Raw genomic sequence first — 17,396 nt, forward strand, 5'->3', positions numbered from 1 at the left:
CTGTAGAATTTTTAGGTGCACTGCAGCATGTGTGCACTTCTCAATGCTTCCTAAATTGTTCCTATAATATTGAATCTATAATACTGCTGAATTTGCATGTTCACTACCTACATTTCCCCTCATGAAATGAAGGAACGCCTACATGAGAAATTGGCCTTATACCTTCACTTAAACATCAAATGATTAACTTAAAATAATGGCAGGATTCCTACCACCTCATTCAAATTTTGTAAGTTAAGATACCTTCTTTCTGTAGCAACACTTAAACCCAACAGCCGTAAACAGAGTATCTGGATTTTCTGATGCACGACAATGAACACAGAAGCTTTGACGTGTAGAGTTGGGTCACTACCTACAATGCAGGAATCACATCACTGATGTTTCTTGGGGCGGTTGTGAGCTAGCCCAAGACATTTTGTTGCATCAGGCAAAGGACAAAATTGTGCCCTCTGCATCTCCCTTCCCCAATTCCACATTCAGAAGCTGACTGGACTGGCAGTTAAATTGACTTGATTTTCATCGCCTTTAGCAGCAAGACCTTTGCCCCATGTGCATTAAAACTCTCTTAAGAATGTGAAAAGAGGAAGAAGAAAAACCTAGATAAATATCCAATAAATTTATTGAATATTTGCATGAGTACAGTCTGCGGAGGAATACTGGTTTCATTTCCAGAAACCTCACTACCAGACATACTGAATGGTTGCCCATCTTGATTTTTTTAGATATGAAGATAGTAAATACAACCTTTAGACAATGCCTGGTTTATTGTGGGGAAGGGAATTACATCTTCAGAGAGAAGCATCTTCCCTTTGAGGAAGTTAAGCAGCACTTTTGAAGCAGATAGCAGATGGTTTCTTGTCTCTTCAAAATTTGGTCTCATCAAAATTTGAAAATATTAAAGTCTTTTCTTGTGGAGTTTTCAATATCAAGACACCTTATCACTCAAAGGTGTTGTCACTGGGTGGTGTTTGTTTGTACAACTGCAACCCTTTTCTTTAATCCCATGCAATTTAGTCTTCAGTTTTTGCTTCCATCTCCTCGGCATCATCATCTCCATCCACTTCAGCATTCTCACGCTCCAATCTTTCCAGCTGTCTTGCAAGCTCAGTCTCATCAGTGTCAGTAACCACCTTGGGCTGAAACGTCACAAATATGATCAACATTTAAGTTATCTTTCAGTGTGACCCAGAAACCAGTTAAAGAGATGTACTTGCATCAAAAAGGCTTCACACAACTAGAGTGAATGCAGCTTACTTGCCCAAATGTTAAAAACAATGATGTATCAATCTGCTAGATACATTGCCAAAAGGCTGCAAGACCAATGAACAGCAGTAGTTTGTAATAATGTCCTGCAAATGATGCTGTCGAAGCTCCATCTCAAACACTTATGTGCAGGACTGAGTCCTCAAGGAGGTTTCACTACAGCTCAGTTTGCAGCATGCTGCCTGGTTTGCGACTGTAGTCTTAAGATCACCACCCAGTTCCCTGCAGTACCTTTTCCAACTGTTGCCGCTACTAAATAGCTTTTTTGTGTTGTATTTTATTCTGTCAAATTGCTTTGAGACAGTTTATAATAATAAATAATAATACTCATGTTTTATACTGGCTGAGCAGGTTAAACCTGGAGATATTATATGAGATACTACCCAACAACTTAAGTGGAGTTCTCTCACAAGACATAAAAGTGCTCTACTTTAAATCCAAATCATACCTGCGATGGAGCATTGTGCTCTGAGAGTATAGTTTCCCCTGGAATCAGCGTTTGGGCTGAATTCCCAATAGCAGCCAGTTGTGTGGTTTCAATGTTTGCAGAAGGCAAGCAGAATTTACTCGTAGGCATTCTACATATATAGTTTCCAGTACAGTGGTACCTCAGCTTACAGACGCTTCTGGTTACAGACTCCGCTAACCCAGAAATAGTACCTCGGGTTAAGAACTTTGCTATAGGATGAGAACAGAAATTGCGCGGCGGCAGCGTGGCAGCAGCGGGAGGCCCCATTAGCTAAAGTGGTGCTTCAGGTTAAGAACAGTTTCAGGTTAAGAATGGACCTCCGGAACAAATTAAGTTCTTAACCTGAGGTACCACTGTATCTTTCTACTTGAGATAAGAAGAAGTGACATTTCAAATAAATTGAAGGATGAGTATCAATTGTGTGCTGAAAATACGGCTAGTGTTTAATAATCCTTTAGCATATTTTCTATTAAGATGTCAGCTTCTGCTGCTATGCTAAAGTTAGGAACAAAGCAACTGTGGTGAAGAAAGCGCACCCTACCCCCTGCTGGACAAAATGAGCAACCTGAAAACCTGTCAGCTGCAGAGCCGGTGACTTTACCTTCACATAACCTTTCTTTGCAAACTATTCCCCAGTCCTTACAGACCCATTTAAGCCACTTTTCAGGTCAAGGGAAGGAAGTTAGAAAGATGGGAGAGAAGGATGCTGTAGTGTTCTGACTAATGTATGGCTGACCAAGGTTAAATAAGAATCCCTAAAGAAAGACGCCTGCCCTCAGCACCAAAGTACAGGGTACACAAAAAGATGGTGTTCAGATACAGTATAAGGATATTAACAGTATGGTCCAAGTACTAAAAATAATGGACAAGTAATTTTTTTGGAAGCTCAAGCTACCACAACACACCTTGAACTTGGCCTGATATGGCAACCGGTGCAGATCTCTGGGGTGCTATATGCTGAAAGGGTCTCACTCCTGTCCATAATTATGCCGCAGCATTCTGCACAAACTGGATCAAGGGCAAGGCAAGCCACACAGAGTGCACTGTAGTAATCTACTCTTAAAGTCACTAATTCCTGAACTACTGTGGAGTATTTGTTGTTAAGTTATAATTAGTGTTTGGTCGCTTTTAATTATTGCTATTCTGGTTTTAAAATGTGCATTTTGTTTTGAATCATTATTCTACTTCAAATTTGGAGGTTTTTTTTGTTCAAAGTGACAAGTGAAATAAACACAAGATAATGGATTGGATGGGAGTATCTTTCTCCAAAGTTGGGGCCCACAATCCCTAAAATTTGAAGGAGCAGGAAGGTGGTCTTCAGGTTAGCAACCAGCACTGGTTTGGAGAAGAGACTGCAGTATACTTACTTCCATCTGCACATTGAAGACTCCCCTTTTCTCTTCAATCTTTTCTTTGATAACAGCCATGGCTTGGCTAAGGACAGAAAGGCCTTCAGTCCTCTCCAGTGTTGTTGTGGTCATCACATATCGAGGAGGAGCTATCAGATTAATCTACAAAAGGTATGCAAAAAACAAGCCTACAAGTCTGGAAAAAATATTGTACCACCACAGAGAAAAACTGGATTTCCAGGATGTGTGGAAAATGCTACTTTGATATTACAGTAATGAGTAATGAGCAAAAGAGGACATAACTGTGTCTTGTTTTCTCTTGCAACGATTTTCGCCCCAGTAACGGAAAACGGTTCATAGTAAAAATGCAACAATATGAAATAAATATAGGCAACAGCTATTTTGCATGTGTTCAAGGTACATGCGCGCTGTTGTCAGACATGGAAGAGGGCGTAAGAGGGCGAGCTTACATGCACCCTGCTGTCGCAAGTGACGATCTGGAATACAACCCCTGCACAAATCGGGAGTTGTCTGTAACATAATACCCCCAGTAAAATGGGGACATTCCGAAAGTCATAACTAGATTTCCTCTCAAGTGGACTACTCCGAGAGGATTTCTCTCACTCACCACCCTTCTCCATCACACACACAATTTACATGAGGTCTATCATGGATGTGTGTGTTAAAACCACAAGCAGGTATCATCCAATGTCCCAAACTGTTACAGGACGCTGCAAATTTCTCATATTCATAGTTTTCCAGAACACACATCTTGGCTGTCACTTACTTTGATAGGCATGCTTTCTGTGGAACAGCACAGGCCAGCTCTGAGAGCTTCTTTCACTGCATCAATACCCTCATAGCCATAACAGGCAACTTCAATATCTAAATGGGTCATAATGACAGATTACGTTAAAACACAGATAAAATATTATCCAAGAAAGATGGCAGAGATTAAAACCTGTTATTTATTCTATTATTACCCAGCCCTCTGTATTTTAATACCCCTCTCATAAATTTATCTCTAATCAGAACAAGTGCACTGAAACTTCGTAGCTAAGACATGGCTTGTCTGATAGATCAATAGAACACTGTGCACACAGTCCATACAGACTCTTGCAAAGCAATCTTGTTAACAAGATGGCAAACTATGGGCATGACAATACTTCAGTTCCATGGTTCCACAGCTGGCTGAACATCCAAGCCTAATGAGAATGACTTCATCTCAAACTGGGTGCCACAGGGCTCTGTCCTAGTTCCTGCACTGTTCAACATGGTCATAAAAGGGATGCAAAAAAGCCCTTGTGCTTCCCATTTTAACTTGTTTTATTCTTCAGACAGAATTTCCGTGTGGCACTAGTTTATGAGCTAGCAGACATGTCAGGATTAGTCTCAACAATCCTGCAACCACTCCCCAGTGATTCATAGCATGCAACTAGTATTGCTGCGGTCAAGCCTGATCTTGCATAATAGCATAATTAGCTCTGAGACTGTCATATTCCTTCAAGAAGCTTTAGGGAAGTCCTAAGTTAAAAACATGAAAAGTTAAATGACTAGTTAGATTGCTCAAGTAACTCACAACTATAAACTCTAAAGGCAAGGAATGACAAGCTTCAGGTAGTTTTACAGGAATCCAGTCAAACAGCTTATTTGTGTGATCTCAATCACAACATTTTGTACAACATACGTGCAGAAAACTTGTTGTCAAAGTAAACTCACCAAGCATATCTTTATTTATTCATGTGGGATATTCTTCCATAAGAAGCTCAGTCTAAATTAACAAGCCTCGTTTCTTTAATCAATTCTGGTCTGGGGACTTACCTGCTCGAATTTTGACTGCTTGTGGTGTCAGGCGCCTATTGATATTATCAATTAGCACACGCTTCTCATCTTCTGTCAGATCCAGTCCATCAAGGATTGCAGGATCCCTAGTAAAAGACCCATAAATGTAAGTCTGCCAGCATTCCTTAAAATGCATTTTAACAGGAGAGAAAGGACCAACACTGAGGCATTTCTCAACACTGATAATGGAAAGTAGGGATTTGCGTGAACATGTTCTCCAGTCTTTCTCCTGCCTATGGTTAATAAATACCATATTTTTTGCCCCATAGGGCGCACCGGCACATAGGGCGCACCTAGGCTTTTTTTGGGGGGGGGAAATAAAGAAAAAAAATTATTTCCCCCCCAGGTGTGGGGCTGGGGCGGGGGAAGCCCGAGCTTCCCCCGACCCCAGCCCCCAAAACAGGCTGCTATCCGCAAGCCTAGGGAGCTTGGCGGGAAGTCGCGCCAGTCTCCCCAGGCTTGCGGATATCTGCCCGAAGTCGTGCAGCTCTCCCACGGCTTGCCGAGAGCTGCACAAAGCCCGAAGCCTGCAGGCAGCTCTTGCCAAGTCGTGGGAGAGCTGCGCGACTTTGCGCCAGGCTCCCACAGCTTGCGGATAGCTTCCTGAAGCCTGCATTCGCCCCATAGGACGCACACACATTTCCCCTTCATTTTTGGAGGGGAAAAAGTGTGTCCTATAGGGCGAAAAATACGGTAGGTACTGGCCTAAATAATTGAAGTCATCATTTGTTTGTAAACACAATTTATAGTACAATACTGTCCAAGCAGTATTAAAAAATCTAACTTTTTAATATAACTTTAAATATTATAAACAAAAAGTATGTCTACATTTTCTCAAGATAATTTTTTTTATAAAAACCCCAAAATTACTACTTTATAACAATTGTTTTATCGTCATAAATTTAAACTGTTACATCCTTTAAAAATTGTATTTTATAATATTCTTAATAAGGGTATCACTGTGTACATGCACTTATTATTCTAGTACATTAGTCTATTTTTCAGTGAAACAACTATCTTGTAATCTTTGTTCTCTGACTCTGATGTAGTATACTGTAACTAGTTATTTTTGATATTTAATTTATTATAGAAAAGTAGTATGTTCTTTATTTCAGAGCATTACCAGAACATATTAAATACATCTGAGCAATGCAGTGCTTTTTTTCTAAAATAACGTTTGGGGTACTCTCATTTTCCTACTCATATTGAAATACGGCCCCTCAAAGATGCCAAACTTAGATTCACAAAATGTCTAGGGGTATGCATACCGTTGTGTGTGTCCCCCCCCCCAGAAAAAAAGCACTGCAGCTATGTCAATTTCATCTTCAACAATTATATGCCCTGTCTACATTTTATTAAGACTAACGGGGAGTTAGATACCAGAAAAACAGATTTTTTACAAAAAACCTCCTTGTACCATAACAGACACTTTGAATTTTCTACGTTTCCAAATATAATTCCATACATATGATAACAGCTTGCTATCACTTATCTAAGCAGTTAAACTCTAACACAAACCTATTCTTGAGTAAACTACTTGCTATTTAAACGTACTAATCTCATAGAAGCAGACCTTGTGCATCATTAGTCTTGTGCACATTCTGCTATGGCTGTTAAGTTTGTAGTGCTCTATGGTATCTCTACTGCCTTAACTCAGTTTGCAGGTAGGGGCTCATGTGACCACATGAATTTGATACAAAACAAATCCATTTCAAATAGACCAGTGAAATGAAGGATTCTTGCAAAGCCTTCTCAGGAACATGTTTTACTATGAAGAAACATTCCATCAATAGCAATAAGCATGAACAAGAAATGAATGCAGAAAGGTAGCCCTACAGGCTATTCTGTAGTCTTTAATATTTATTTTCCCTTAAAGGTAAAGGTAAAGGGACCCCTGACCATTAGGTCCAGTCGTGACCGACTCTGGGGTTGCGGCGCTCATCTCGCTTCATTGGCCGAGGGAGCCGGCATACAGCTTCCGGGTCATGTGGCCAGCATAACTAAGCCGCTTCTGGCAAACCAGAGCAGCGCATGGAAACGCCGTTTACCTTCCCACCGGAGCGGTACCTGTTTATCTACTTGCACTCTGACATGCTTTCGAACTGCTAGGTTGGCAGGAGCAGGGACCGAGCAACGGGAGCTCACCCTGTTGCGGGGATTCGAACCATTGACCTTCTGATCGGCAAGCCCTAGGCTCTGTGGTTTAACCCACAGCGCCACCCGTGTCCCTCTTATTTTCCCTTAAAGCTCATTAAAATCTAAACATTACCAAAAGTAGCTGTATCTGAACTGACATTTGGTGATCAGTCAGGCAAAGAAGGTTCGTTGCATATGACATTTTATAACAAACTAAACCCACTGAAATGTTTGTGATCAGCGGTAATACAAGCTGGAAAAGTAGTGTACTTACGAAACTGCATGCTTGAAAGCATCATATGCACCATATCCAGGCCTTTTATACTTGTCATCAAATACCCAAGCAGTTCTCTGGAACAGGCTCTCCAGCTGTTCATCCTTTGTGTATTCCAAAACCTCAGCAACATGGCGAAGGATGCTGTAAACCTACATACAACAAATAAAATGTTCAAAAATGCATACAATTACTTCCAACGCGGAGAATAATTCTTATGAAAAAATACAACAGGGTGACAATTGCTTGTGCATTTTGCACATTAAGATACCCTTTCTGAAAGAAACACTAGCCACCTTCACACCTAACACTAAGTCAAACCATGGCTTAACACAAAGATGCTGGCCCCTGGTAAGGAGAACACAAGCCACTTTGCTCCGCCCCAGTTCTTTTAGCTTTACATAGCAGCTAACCATGGCCATAGTAGGATGCATAGTATTGTAGAGTTGGAAGGTACCCTGAGGGTCATCTAGTCCAACCCTTTACAATGTAGGAATCTCAATTAAAGCATACATGACAGGTGAATATCAAACCATTGCTTAAAAACCTCCACAGAAGTAGAGTCCCATAGGGAATGTGTTCCATTGTCAAGCAGGTCTTACTGTCAAAAAGATCTTCCTGATGTTTAGTCAGAATCTCCTTTCTTGTAACTTGAATCCGTTGGTTTGTGTCCTACCCTCTAGAGCAGGAGTAAACAAGCTTGCTCCATCTTTCATTTGACAGCCCTTTAGATATCTGAAGATGGCTATACTATCTCCCCTTTTCCAGTCTAAACATACCCAACGTCCTCAACCATTCCTCATAAGGCTTGGTTTCAGGACCCTTGGTCATCTAGGTTGCCCTCCTCTGCACATGTTCCAGCTTGGACAAAGTACTATTACTTCCCTTGATCTGGACATTTTACCTCCGTTCATACAGCCTAGAACAGCGTTAGTTTTTTTTAGCTGCATCACACTGTTGACTCATGCTAAGCTTGTGGTCTACTAAGACCTCCCAAATCCTTTTCACCTGGACTACCGACAAGCCAGGTGTCTCCCATCTTATATTAGTGCAGCTGGTTCTTCCTGCCTAAGTGAAGCAGCTTACATTTGTCCCTACTGAAATGTGTTTTGTTGGTTTTGGCCCAGTTCTCCAATCTACTACAGTCATCTTGGATCCTGATTCGGTCCTCTGTGACATTGGCTACCCCTCCCAGTTTGGTGTTACCAGCAAATTTGATGCTGGTATAAGTGCTGCACTATGCTAAAAATATCAAGGAGCAGCAAGGAGGGTGCAAGCTCCTTTCAGGAATGTTTGTGTGGTCCCAGTAAGTCATAGTTTGGCTTACTGTGAAATGTGAATGAGGCCACTAAAGATTTCTTTTCCTAAAAAGGTTTAAATAAGAATCTGTGTAGTTATTTTAATTTTATTGTAGTATAATACAGTAAAACAAGTGTACCCCAAGGACACAAAACCTCTAGGCTAGAAGGGATCCTCTGAGGCTTGCCATCTGGTCCTCTCCTCTTTGGCCCTCCCCCTCCCCCTGTGCTGCCTAAAGGAAGAAGTGGGGAAAGCAGCAAATTGCAGGTGCTGGAAGTCCAATCTGCTTTGGCCTCCTGGTGTGTGTGAGAGTGAAAGAGAGGTAGAGGCTCTTTTGCCCTTTGTTCCATCCCAATTTGGATTAGGATCCTCCATCCTTGCTACTGGCACTGTCCCACAAGGGCAATTGCCCAAACTTTTTGGGCAATGCAAACTGCAAATGTGGGAGATCCAACTGAGACTCAAGTTCAAAACCACTTGCAAATGCTCATCTTGGCGCAGAAACCATTCAACAGTAGGAAAAGGTTGCACAGAAGAGCATGCTACCACACCCACCTAACAACTATAAAGCTGCATCATATACTACACTACACTGAAATTTTGCCAGCTCTTTTCATATTCTTCATGAAATTCTGAAATGGAGCCAGTACTCTCTTACTTTTATAGTCATGCTGTATATTGCACATTGAACTACAACTTGCATTTGTATGCAATATAAAAACAAATGTGTCCAACAAATATCAGTGTTGTTCATGCAAATTAACACATCAAGTTTATGGCTCTCCCTTCTGTTTCTTTATACATCAAATTCTGGATTGAGGTGTCACCAGTATGTTGATGACACGCAATTCTATTTCTCCATTAACATCTGAATCAGGAGAGGCTGTGAAAGTTTTGGACTGGTGTCTGGATGCAGTGATGGACTGGATGAGAGTCAATCAACTCTGTTTAAATCCTGGGGAGATGGAGGCTCTTTGGGTGGGTGACGCCCATATTCAGGAAATTGGCAAGTTACCTGTTCTAGATTATTATTATTTATTAATTTTGTATACCGCTCTTCATCCGAATTTCACAGGCAGTTCACAACATAAAAACACAAAATGAGAACAAGAAAACATAATAATAAAGCAAGTCAATAACTCCCCTCCCACAAACACATTTAAAAGCCCATGGAATGATTAATCAACCAACAGCCTGGTAATAGAGAAATGCTTTTGCCTGGTGCCTGACAAGAATGAGAAACCGAGCCTTTAGCATCAGTCCAGTGGAATGTCTTACCAATAGAGATTCAACAGGCACTATCTGGCCAACTTCTAAATGCCTGCTGAAAGCTTATCTATTCCTCCAGACCTATGAAGACAATTAAGAGTACATCCCCCACAATGGTGTATGGATGTTGGTTTTCAACTTCTTTTTGCTTTTAACTTGTTTTTAACTTTTTCTGATGTCACTGTCAGGTTTTATATTTTTATATTGTAAACTGGTGTGGTATATTTGGTATATTTTTATGACACAATGGTATATAATTTTTATAAATAACTGAGATGAAACAGACAACACAAAATCACTTTCATGCAGGTAAATTCAGAGGCATTTTCAGTAATACAGAACAATATATATCACATTTCTTCTCAATGCTCTTGTTCATTTAAATCAGGCTTAGAAAAGTTCTTGCAAGTCCTAAACACTCTAAACAATTATTAACACTATTGCATAAACTGTCATTGCAGGGGTGGGGAACCTGTGACCCTGCAGATCAGGGTTGGCAACATGGTGCCCACACAGTATAGCTGACTACAACTCCCATCACCACTGGCAATACTAGCTGCGGCTGATGGGAGTTCAGCAACATCTGGAGGATATACACTGGCTACCCTTGCTCCAGATGACAGATTCCTAACTCCTCATCTGCATGGTCAATGACTAGGGATGATGAGAGCTACACTCTAACATCTGGAGGGCCACAGGTTCCCCACCTGCATCATGAAGCAAAATAACTCAAGGTACATTTTTTCAAACATAAGAATATCATGTACACAGTTACCAGTAGAATGTACACCCACTCCATTCTGCAAAGTACTAGAATAACCAATAATATGGTAACTTACTGTTTTTGATTTGGTGAATTTGTCTTCACATTTTATTGCCTCTTCTGGAGAGACTCTTCTTTTTGACAAGTCAATATAACCTAATTAATACAAAATGAAGTATCTCAAAACAGTGAGGATTCAACACAACTTCTAAACTCATAAAAATGCCACTTCTATCTACTTAAGGCAGTAGAAAACACTTCTTGTTTCAGGAAGAAAAGTTTTAGAAACCCACTTTACTTTTCTATATGGAAGCCAGCTACAGGTAGGCTATGACAGAATGCATTAGACTGCATACTCAGAATTTGAAATAACACTCTAGAATTTTAACTTACCTTTCTCTTTATCCACCCTTATGACAACAACACATTCATTTCTTCCAATTCGAATGAGTTTGTTTATAGAACGGATACGTCTTCTGGACAACTCACTGAGCAGAATCATGCCCTCGATATTGTTATATTCCAGTAGGCTAACATAGGCTCCCATTTCTGCAATGGAGCGGACGTTGACCATGACCACATCTTCAACTTCTGGAAATTTATGCTGGTAAAACCTACAACTTAGTCCAGGCATCCTGCAAAATTATATCGAAAGACAATTTATTCATTTGTAACAGCCCAAACCGAATCATGATACGGCGAACAGTAACATCTATTTAGACTGTTCTGGTATCGGAAAAATTTCCCATTTTCCTGCAATTGGCAGAAAAAAAGGAAAACATACCAGACACGCATGTTTGCAGAACGCTGCTTAGAAACCTCCTTGTCACTCTCTGTGTTCTGGGCCGACATTATGGTCGCCACAATAACTACATCGCTATGAAACCCTCTCGTTTTTCTCCGTCCAGTTTCCCCCCGGACGGTTATTGACTAGTTTCCCCCCCGAAACACCAAACGTGGGGGCCGTGTGACAAAGCGCAACTTAAGGAGAGGCGTCGCGGCCGTGTGAGGAGGGGACGGGTGTCCTTTTGTGACATAACCCGCACCTCACCGAGGGAGGCCTGTGTCCCAAGAGAAGCAGGGCCGGGAAGCCAATGCCTCGCGTCGGAAGAGGCCCCGCGGGCCCCTCGCGCGGCAGCCGAGGAACGGGATGGGGAGGCTCCGTCTCGGCCTGCCGGGCGCGCCCCGCGAGTTTCCCGCATGGCGGACGGAGGACACCCACCCACCCACCCCCTCGCCGCGGCCGGGCGTCGGTCACAGAGCAGCCCTCTTCCCGCTCGTAGGCCGCCCCGGAGCGGCCGGCCCTCCTGCCGCTTGCTTACCTGTCTCTTCCACAGGCCGCGCTCTCTGCGCTCCGGGCTGGGGTCTCGGCCGACTGCTCGTATCCGCCTCTGGTCACAGCGTGTACCCCGCCTCAAAATGCGCAGCCGCCATCCCGCCTCTTCCGGAAGCATTTTCGGGGAAAGTAGCCGGAAGCATTTCTACCCAGCTGCTCCCATAAGTCTTTGGTTGTCCTGATAGACGGGAGGGCGGGAAGGAAAGGCTCGCGCGACACGACTGCCAAACCTTATTAGCGCCTCCCGCCCGCAGCGGAATTACTTCTCTGCATAGAGATAGAAAAGGGTAGAATGGTCACAACGGCTATTTGTATTGGGAAGACGAGGCAGAATGCAAGGATTTCTCAGGTTGCAGTCAGAATTGTACATTTACCATAGTTAGAGGTGGAGCTGAGGTTCGTTTGTCTTCCCAACCCCCGCCGCCAAAAAAAGAAATCGCATATAATAATAATAATAATAATAATTTATTATTTGTACCCCGCCCATCTGGCTGGGTTTCCCCAGCCACTCTGGGCGGCTTCCAACAAGGATGAAAAATACACTAAAATGTCACATATTAAAAACTTCTCTGAACAGGGCTGCCTTCAGATGTCTTCTGAATGTCAGGTAGTTGTTTATCACTTTGACATCTGATGGGAGGGCGTTCCACAGGGCGGGCGCCACTACCGAGAAGGCCCTCTGCCTGGTTCCCTGTAACTTGGCCTCTCGCAGTGAGGGAACCGCCAGAAGGCCCTCGGAGCTGGACCTCAGTGTCCGGGCAGAACGATGGGGGAGGAGACGCTCCTTCAGATATACTGGACCGAGGCCGTTTAGGGCTTTAAAGGTCAGCACCAACACTTTGAATTGTGCTCGGAAACATACTGGGAGCCAATGTAGGTCTTTCAAGACCGGTGTTATATGGTCTTGGCGGCCGCTCCCAGTCACCAGTCCAGCTGCCGCATTCTGGATTGATTGTAGTTTCCGGGTCACCTTCAAAGGTAGCCCCACGTAGAGCGCATTGCAGTAGTCCAAGCGGGAGATAACCAGAGCATGCACCACTTTGGCGAGACAGTCTGCAGGCAGATAGGGTCTCAGCCTACGTACCAGATGGAGCTGGTAAACAGCTGCCCTGTATACAGATTTGACCTGTGCCTCCATGGACAGCTGTGAGTCCAAAATGACTCCCAGGCTGCGCACCTGGTCCTTCAGGGGCACAGTTACCCCATTCAGGACCAGGGAATCCTCCACACCTGCCCGCCTCCTGTCCCCCCAAAACAGTACTTCTGTCTTGTCAGGATTCAATCTCAATCTGTTAGCTGCCATCCATCCTCCAACCGCCTCCAGACACTCACACAGGACCTTCACCGCCTTCACTGGTCCTGATTTAAAAGAGAGGTAGAGCTGGGTATCATCTGCATACTGATGAACACCCAGCCCAAACCTCCTGATGATCTCTCCCAGCGGCTGCATGTAAATGTTGAAAAGCATGGGGGAGAGGACAGAACCCTGAGGCACCCCACAAGTGAGAGCCCAGGGGTCTGAACACTCATCCCCCCCCCACTTTCTGAACACGGCCCAGGAGGAAGGAGCGGAATGTTGGGATTCAGAACTTACTGGGTTAAGTTTTGTTCTGAGTTGTGCCTCCCATTCTGACGTTTGAAAAGAGGGAGGAGCTCTACTTGTTGTTCTCTCTGTGTCTCTGAGAGAGAAGGACGCCATGAATGCTAGCAGTCCAGGAGAATCTGAGAAATGCTGAGCTGTAAATATTTGCTGCAATAAAGAACTGATGAAATTTGGACACACAACGCTTGGTGTGTTTGTCTGGATCAGAAGCAGACTGCAACGGTTTTGATCCGCTGTGTTTTTACTCTGCAAGGCGAAACCGGAGAAGAAGAAGGTCTGAGCGCAGCTTGGCTGGGAAGCGTGCCGGACCACTGGGGCTAATTGGGGCCATAAAGCAATTAGCTGGCCAGTGCAATTAAGATCTTATCAGATTTCGTCACAGGTTATGGATGACCTAATTACCGCTAATAAAACTGTTGCTGTGAGTCTGCCGGTGAGCTTTGAAGTTTGAAGTCAGCTTGGCAATAGCTGGAAGACGCTACTGAAGCGGAGCAGAGGTCTGCGTTCTGTGTTTTGCCTGATGCAGAGAGGCAAGAGTTGCAGAGAGCTGGGAAAGCAGCTGAGAAATCGGGTGCCGGAGAGCTGGTGACACGTGAGTACAGCTGGGGCCCCGGGGAAGAGGAGAAAATGGCAAACAGCCAGGTTCTTGAGGACGTTCCGCTGGAAAAGCTCACTTTAAGAAGTTGGGGAACCTGGTCCAGAAGAGTAAGGGGTTGGTTTCTGGTTACTGGGCTTTGGGATGTAAGCCAGAAAGAGCCACTTCCCCTGAGTCCTGAAGGGACAGACATTACAGGCTTTGAGGCTGCGTTGCCTGAAGATAGCCAGCAGAGAATGCAAAGAGAGCTTGCTATGCTGAAAGCATGTGTACACGCATCATTTTTGCCCAGTTTGGAGGGCGTAAAGTCAGCAAGGGCTGCCTGGGAGGTGCTGAGAAGTTTGTGTGAAACTTCAGCAGGATGCCAGAGCCCTGGACAAGTCATGCAGAGCCTGGAGATGGCTGTAGCCCCAGTCCCTGAGGTGCAAGTCGGGGGGGCTGAGAATTCCAAAGGCAAGTTTCAAAAGTTTTCCACTGTGAGTGCTGAAGTGAAACGCAGTTTCAGCGAGGGCAGGGCTGGCACAGAGTGCTCTTCCGGAAGAAGGGGGGCCAGGCCAGCTGAAAGGAGCCCTGGGCAGTATTTTTCCACTGATGTTCGTCGTCAGCTAAAGGCTGGAAAGCGGCGGAAAGCTAGACGCTTCAAGGTCGGCCACCTGGACAAAGTGACGATAAGGCCTAAAGAGTCGCGTGGGAACGCAGAGGCCAGGCCGGTCTCCAAGGCAACGGAGGAGGCTACTTCTACGGAAGCTGCCAAGGTCCTGAGCAAGGGGGAGTTGGTTGCCAAGACAACCAGACAGAACTGCTGCAGAAGCCCAGAGGGAGGGGGCAGCGGGACGTTTGTGGCCAGTATGGCTTTGTTTGAGGACAGCTCTGAGAGACACACTAATTTTTGCTTTGTAATCGACTCAGCAGCTAACTGCAACCTGATCCCAGAGACCCCTGCAGTCGAGATGTGGAATTGCAAGGCAATTCCGGCTGGGAAAACTGTTCAGTTTGCAAATGGGGAAAAGAAAAATGTGACTAACATTGCAAATGCTTTGTTTTCTGTTTTGCAGGAGCAGATGGAAGTTTGCATTGTGCCAGGAGTGCAACACTGTATTTTGTCTGTGCCTTATTTGTTGAAAAAGGGGTTTAAGGTTTGCTTTGAACACGATGTTTGTACAATCTCCAAAGGAGGGAAGCAACTGGTCAGAGTTGCAAAGGGGCAGAATGATCTCTTCATTCTTAAAACGTCCCTGGAGGGTGAGGGGAAGGTTGAGAAAGCACAAGCCCTGCGTGCTACAGTTCCCACTCATGTTTCATGTTCGTGTGCGTGGCATAAGAAGACAGCGCATGCTTGTCTTGAAGAACTACAGGTGCTACCTGAGGTTTCCAAAGGCTGTAGAATTGAGGAATGTGCAAGAGTCCTAGATTGTCAGGCTTGCAGACAGGCAAAGGTAAGAGGGTGCAGTTACCCCAGGGTGGAGAGGGTAACCACAAAACCTTTTGATCTTGTGCACATAGATCTGTTGGGTCCCATGAAGGAACCAAGTTTGGGAGGGGCCAGGTTTCTGCTGACACTGCAGGATGATTTTTCGCAGAACACCTGGACACTTGGTCTCAAATCCAAGGAAGATGCAGCACAGCTGATTAGACGTTGGATTGAGGAGGTGGAACTAAGGTTCTCCACCAGAGTCAGGGAAATTGCTAGTGACAGAGGTTCACAGTTTACTGGGTCTGCTTTGCAGAAGTTCTTTCACAAGAAAGGGATAAGTCACACAGTGACTTCTCCTCAACAGAGGGGGGTGGCAGAGCTAAGAAGTGAGGCTCTGGTTAAAGCTGCACAGGTGATGCTGTCAGATTCTGGGTTATCTCCAAGGTTTTGGATGGAGGCAGTTAAATATGTGAGCTTCACCTGGAATCGGTCCTACAATTCAGTGGTAGGAGACACACCGTTTTTCATGCTTCACGGGAGGAAACCGCAGGTTCACTTCCTCCGTGAGTTCGGATCAACGGCCTCGCTGCCGGTGCCTGAAGCTTTGCGAGGGCCAGGTGAACCCAAGTTCCAGAAAATGATCTTCTGTGGGTATGAGCCAGCGGCTCGTGCATGGAGGTTTGCGTACCCGTCAGGTGATCAGAGTAAGCTGCTGATCAGTAAACACGCTGAGTTCTGTAAGCAGGAGGAAAGGTCAAAGACCCCTGCCAGACGCGATATTCTTTCAGAATGTCTTTCCGATTCAGAGCAGGAAGGTTCTGATGAGGAGGAAGGAGAGCCAGGGGCTGAGTCTGCTGATGGCGATCAGCTCACTGACCAAAGTCAGGAGCAGGATGGGGCATCTCCACAAGTTGTAAAAAAGGAGCCCAAGAGTGAGCCTAGTTCTCCTGTGAGGGTAATTCCAAGGGTTCGAAGACGCGTTAAGTCAGAGGGGGAATCCCAGGATGCAGAGGACACACCTGCTGACCACAGTGAGTCAGAGGAAGTGCCTGAGTTTGTGCCCAGGAGGTCCAGTCGCACAACGAAGGGAATTCCACCTGAAAGGTATCAGGCCACAGGTGCGTGGGTAAGTTTCGCACAGTGCGAATCTGAGAGTTGTGAGGATGTTCCACAGATGCCTGACAGGAACGCCAGGAGAGGGCGCAAGGCATTGGGGAAGGGATTGATCTCACAGAGGTCTGCAAAGGTACATCCACAGGTCTTGTCAGAATGCTCGACAAGAGGGGGTGTTGGGATTCAGAACTTACTGGGTTAAGTTTTGTTCTGAGTTGTGCCTCCCATTCTGACGTTTGAAAAGAGGGAGGAGCTCTACTTGTTGTTCTCTCTGTGTCTCTGAGAGAGAAGGACGCCATGAATGCTAGCAGTCCAGGAGAATCTGAGAAATGCTGAGCTGTAAATATTTGCTGCAATAAAGAACTGATGAAATTTGGACACACAACGCTTGGTGTGTTTGTCTGGATCAGAAGCAGACTGCAACGGTTTTGATCCGCTGTGTTTTTACTCTGCAAGGCGAAACCGGAGAAGAAGGAGGTCTGAGCGCAGCTTGGCTGGGAAGCGTGCCGGACCACTGGGGCTAATTGGGGCCATAAAGCAATTAGCTGGCCAGTGCAATTAAGATCTTATCAGATTTCGTCACACGGAACCACTGTATGACAGTGCCCCCAGCTCCCAGCCCCTCAAGACGGTCCAGAAGGATGTTATGGTCGATGGTATCAAACGCCGCT

The 17,396-nt window shown here is 44.8% G+C and overlaps 1 protein-coding gene across 2 annotated transcripts; it reads right to left on the reverse strand.

Annotated features, from left to right (window-relative positions):
* Nucleotides 1-745: 745 nt before the first annotated feature.
* Nucleotides 746-12,251, reverse strand: EIF2S1 (eukaryotic translation initiation factor 2 subunit alpha). 2 transcript variants are annotated; one of them, XM_079952465.1, is made up of 8 exons: nt 11,987-12,251; nt 11,058-11,299; nt 10,741-10,820; nt 7,334-7,485; nt 4,903-5,009; nt 3,869-3,966; nt 3,100-3,243; nt 746-1,136 (listed from the first exon to the last, which is right to left on the reverse strand). In XM_079952465.1, exons 2-8 carry the CDS (start codon nt 11,296-11,298, stop codon nt 1,011-1,013), a joined length of 948 nt encoding a protein of 315 aa, XP_079808591.1. In that variant the 5' UTR covers nt 11,299; nt 11,987-12,251; the 3' UTR covers nt 746-1,010. The 2 variants fall into 2 exon arrangements, with proteins under 2 accessions (XP_079808591.1, XP_079808590.1); XM_079952464.1 differs by lacking the exon at nt 11,987-12,251 and adding an exon at nt 11,449-11,638.
* Between the last annotated feature and the right edge of the window lie 5,145 nt (nt 12,252-17,396).

The sequence above is a fragment of the Podarcis cretensis genome (genome assembly GCF_951804945.1).
Source record: "Podarcis cretensis genome assembly, chromosome: 1".
In the NCBI taxonomy this organism is placed as follows: domain Eukaryota; kingdom Metazoa; phylum Chordata; class Lepidosauria; order Squamata; family Lacertidae; genus Podarcis; species Podarcis cretensis.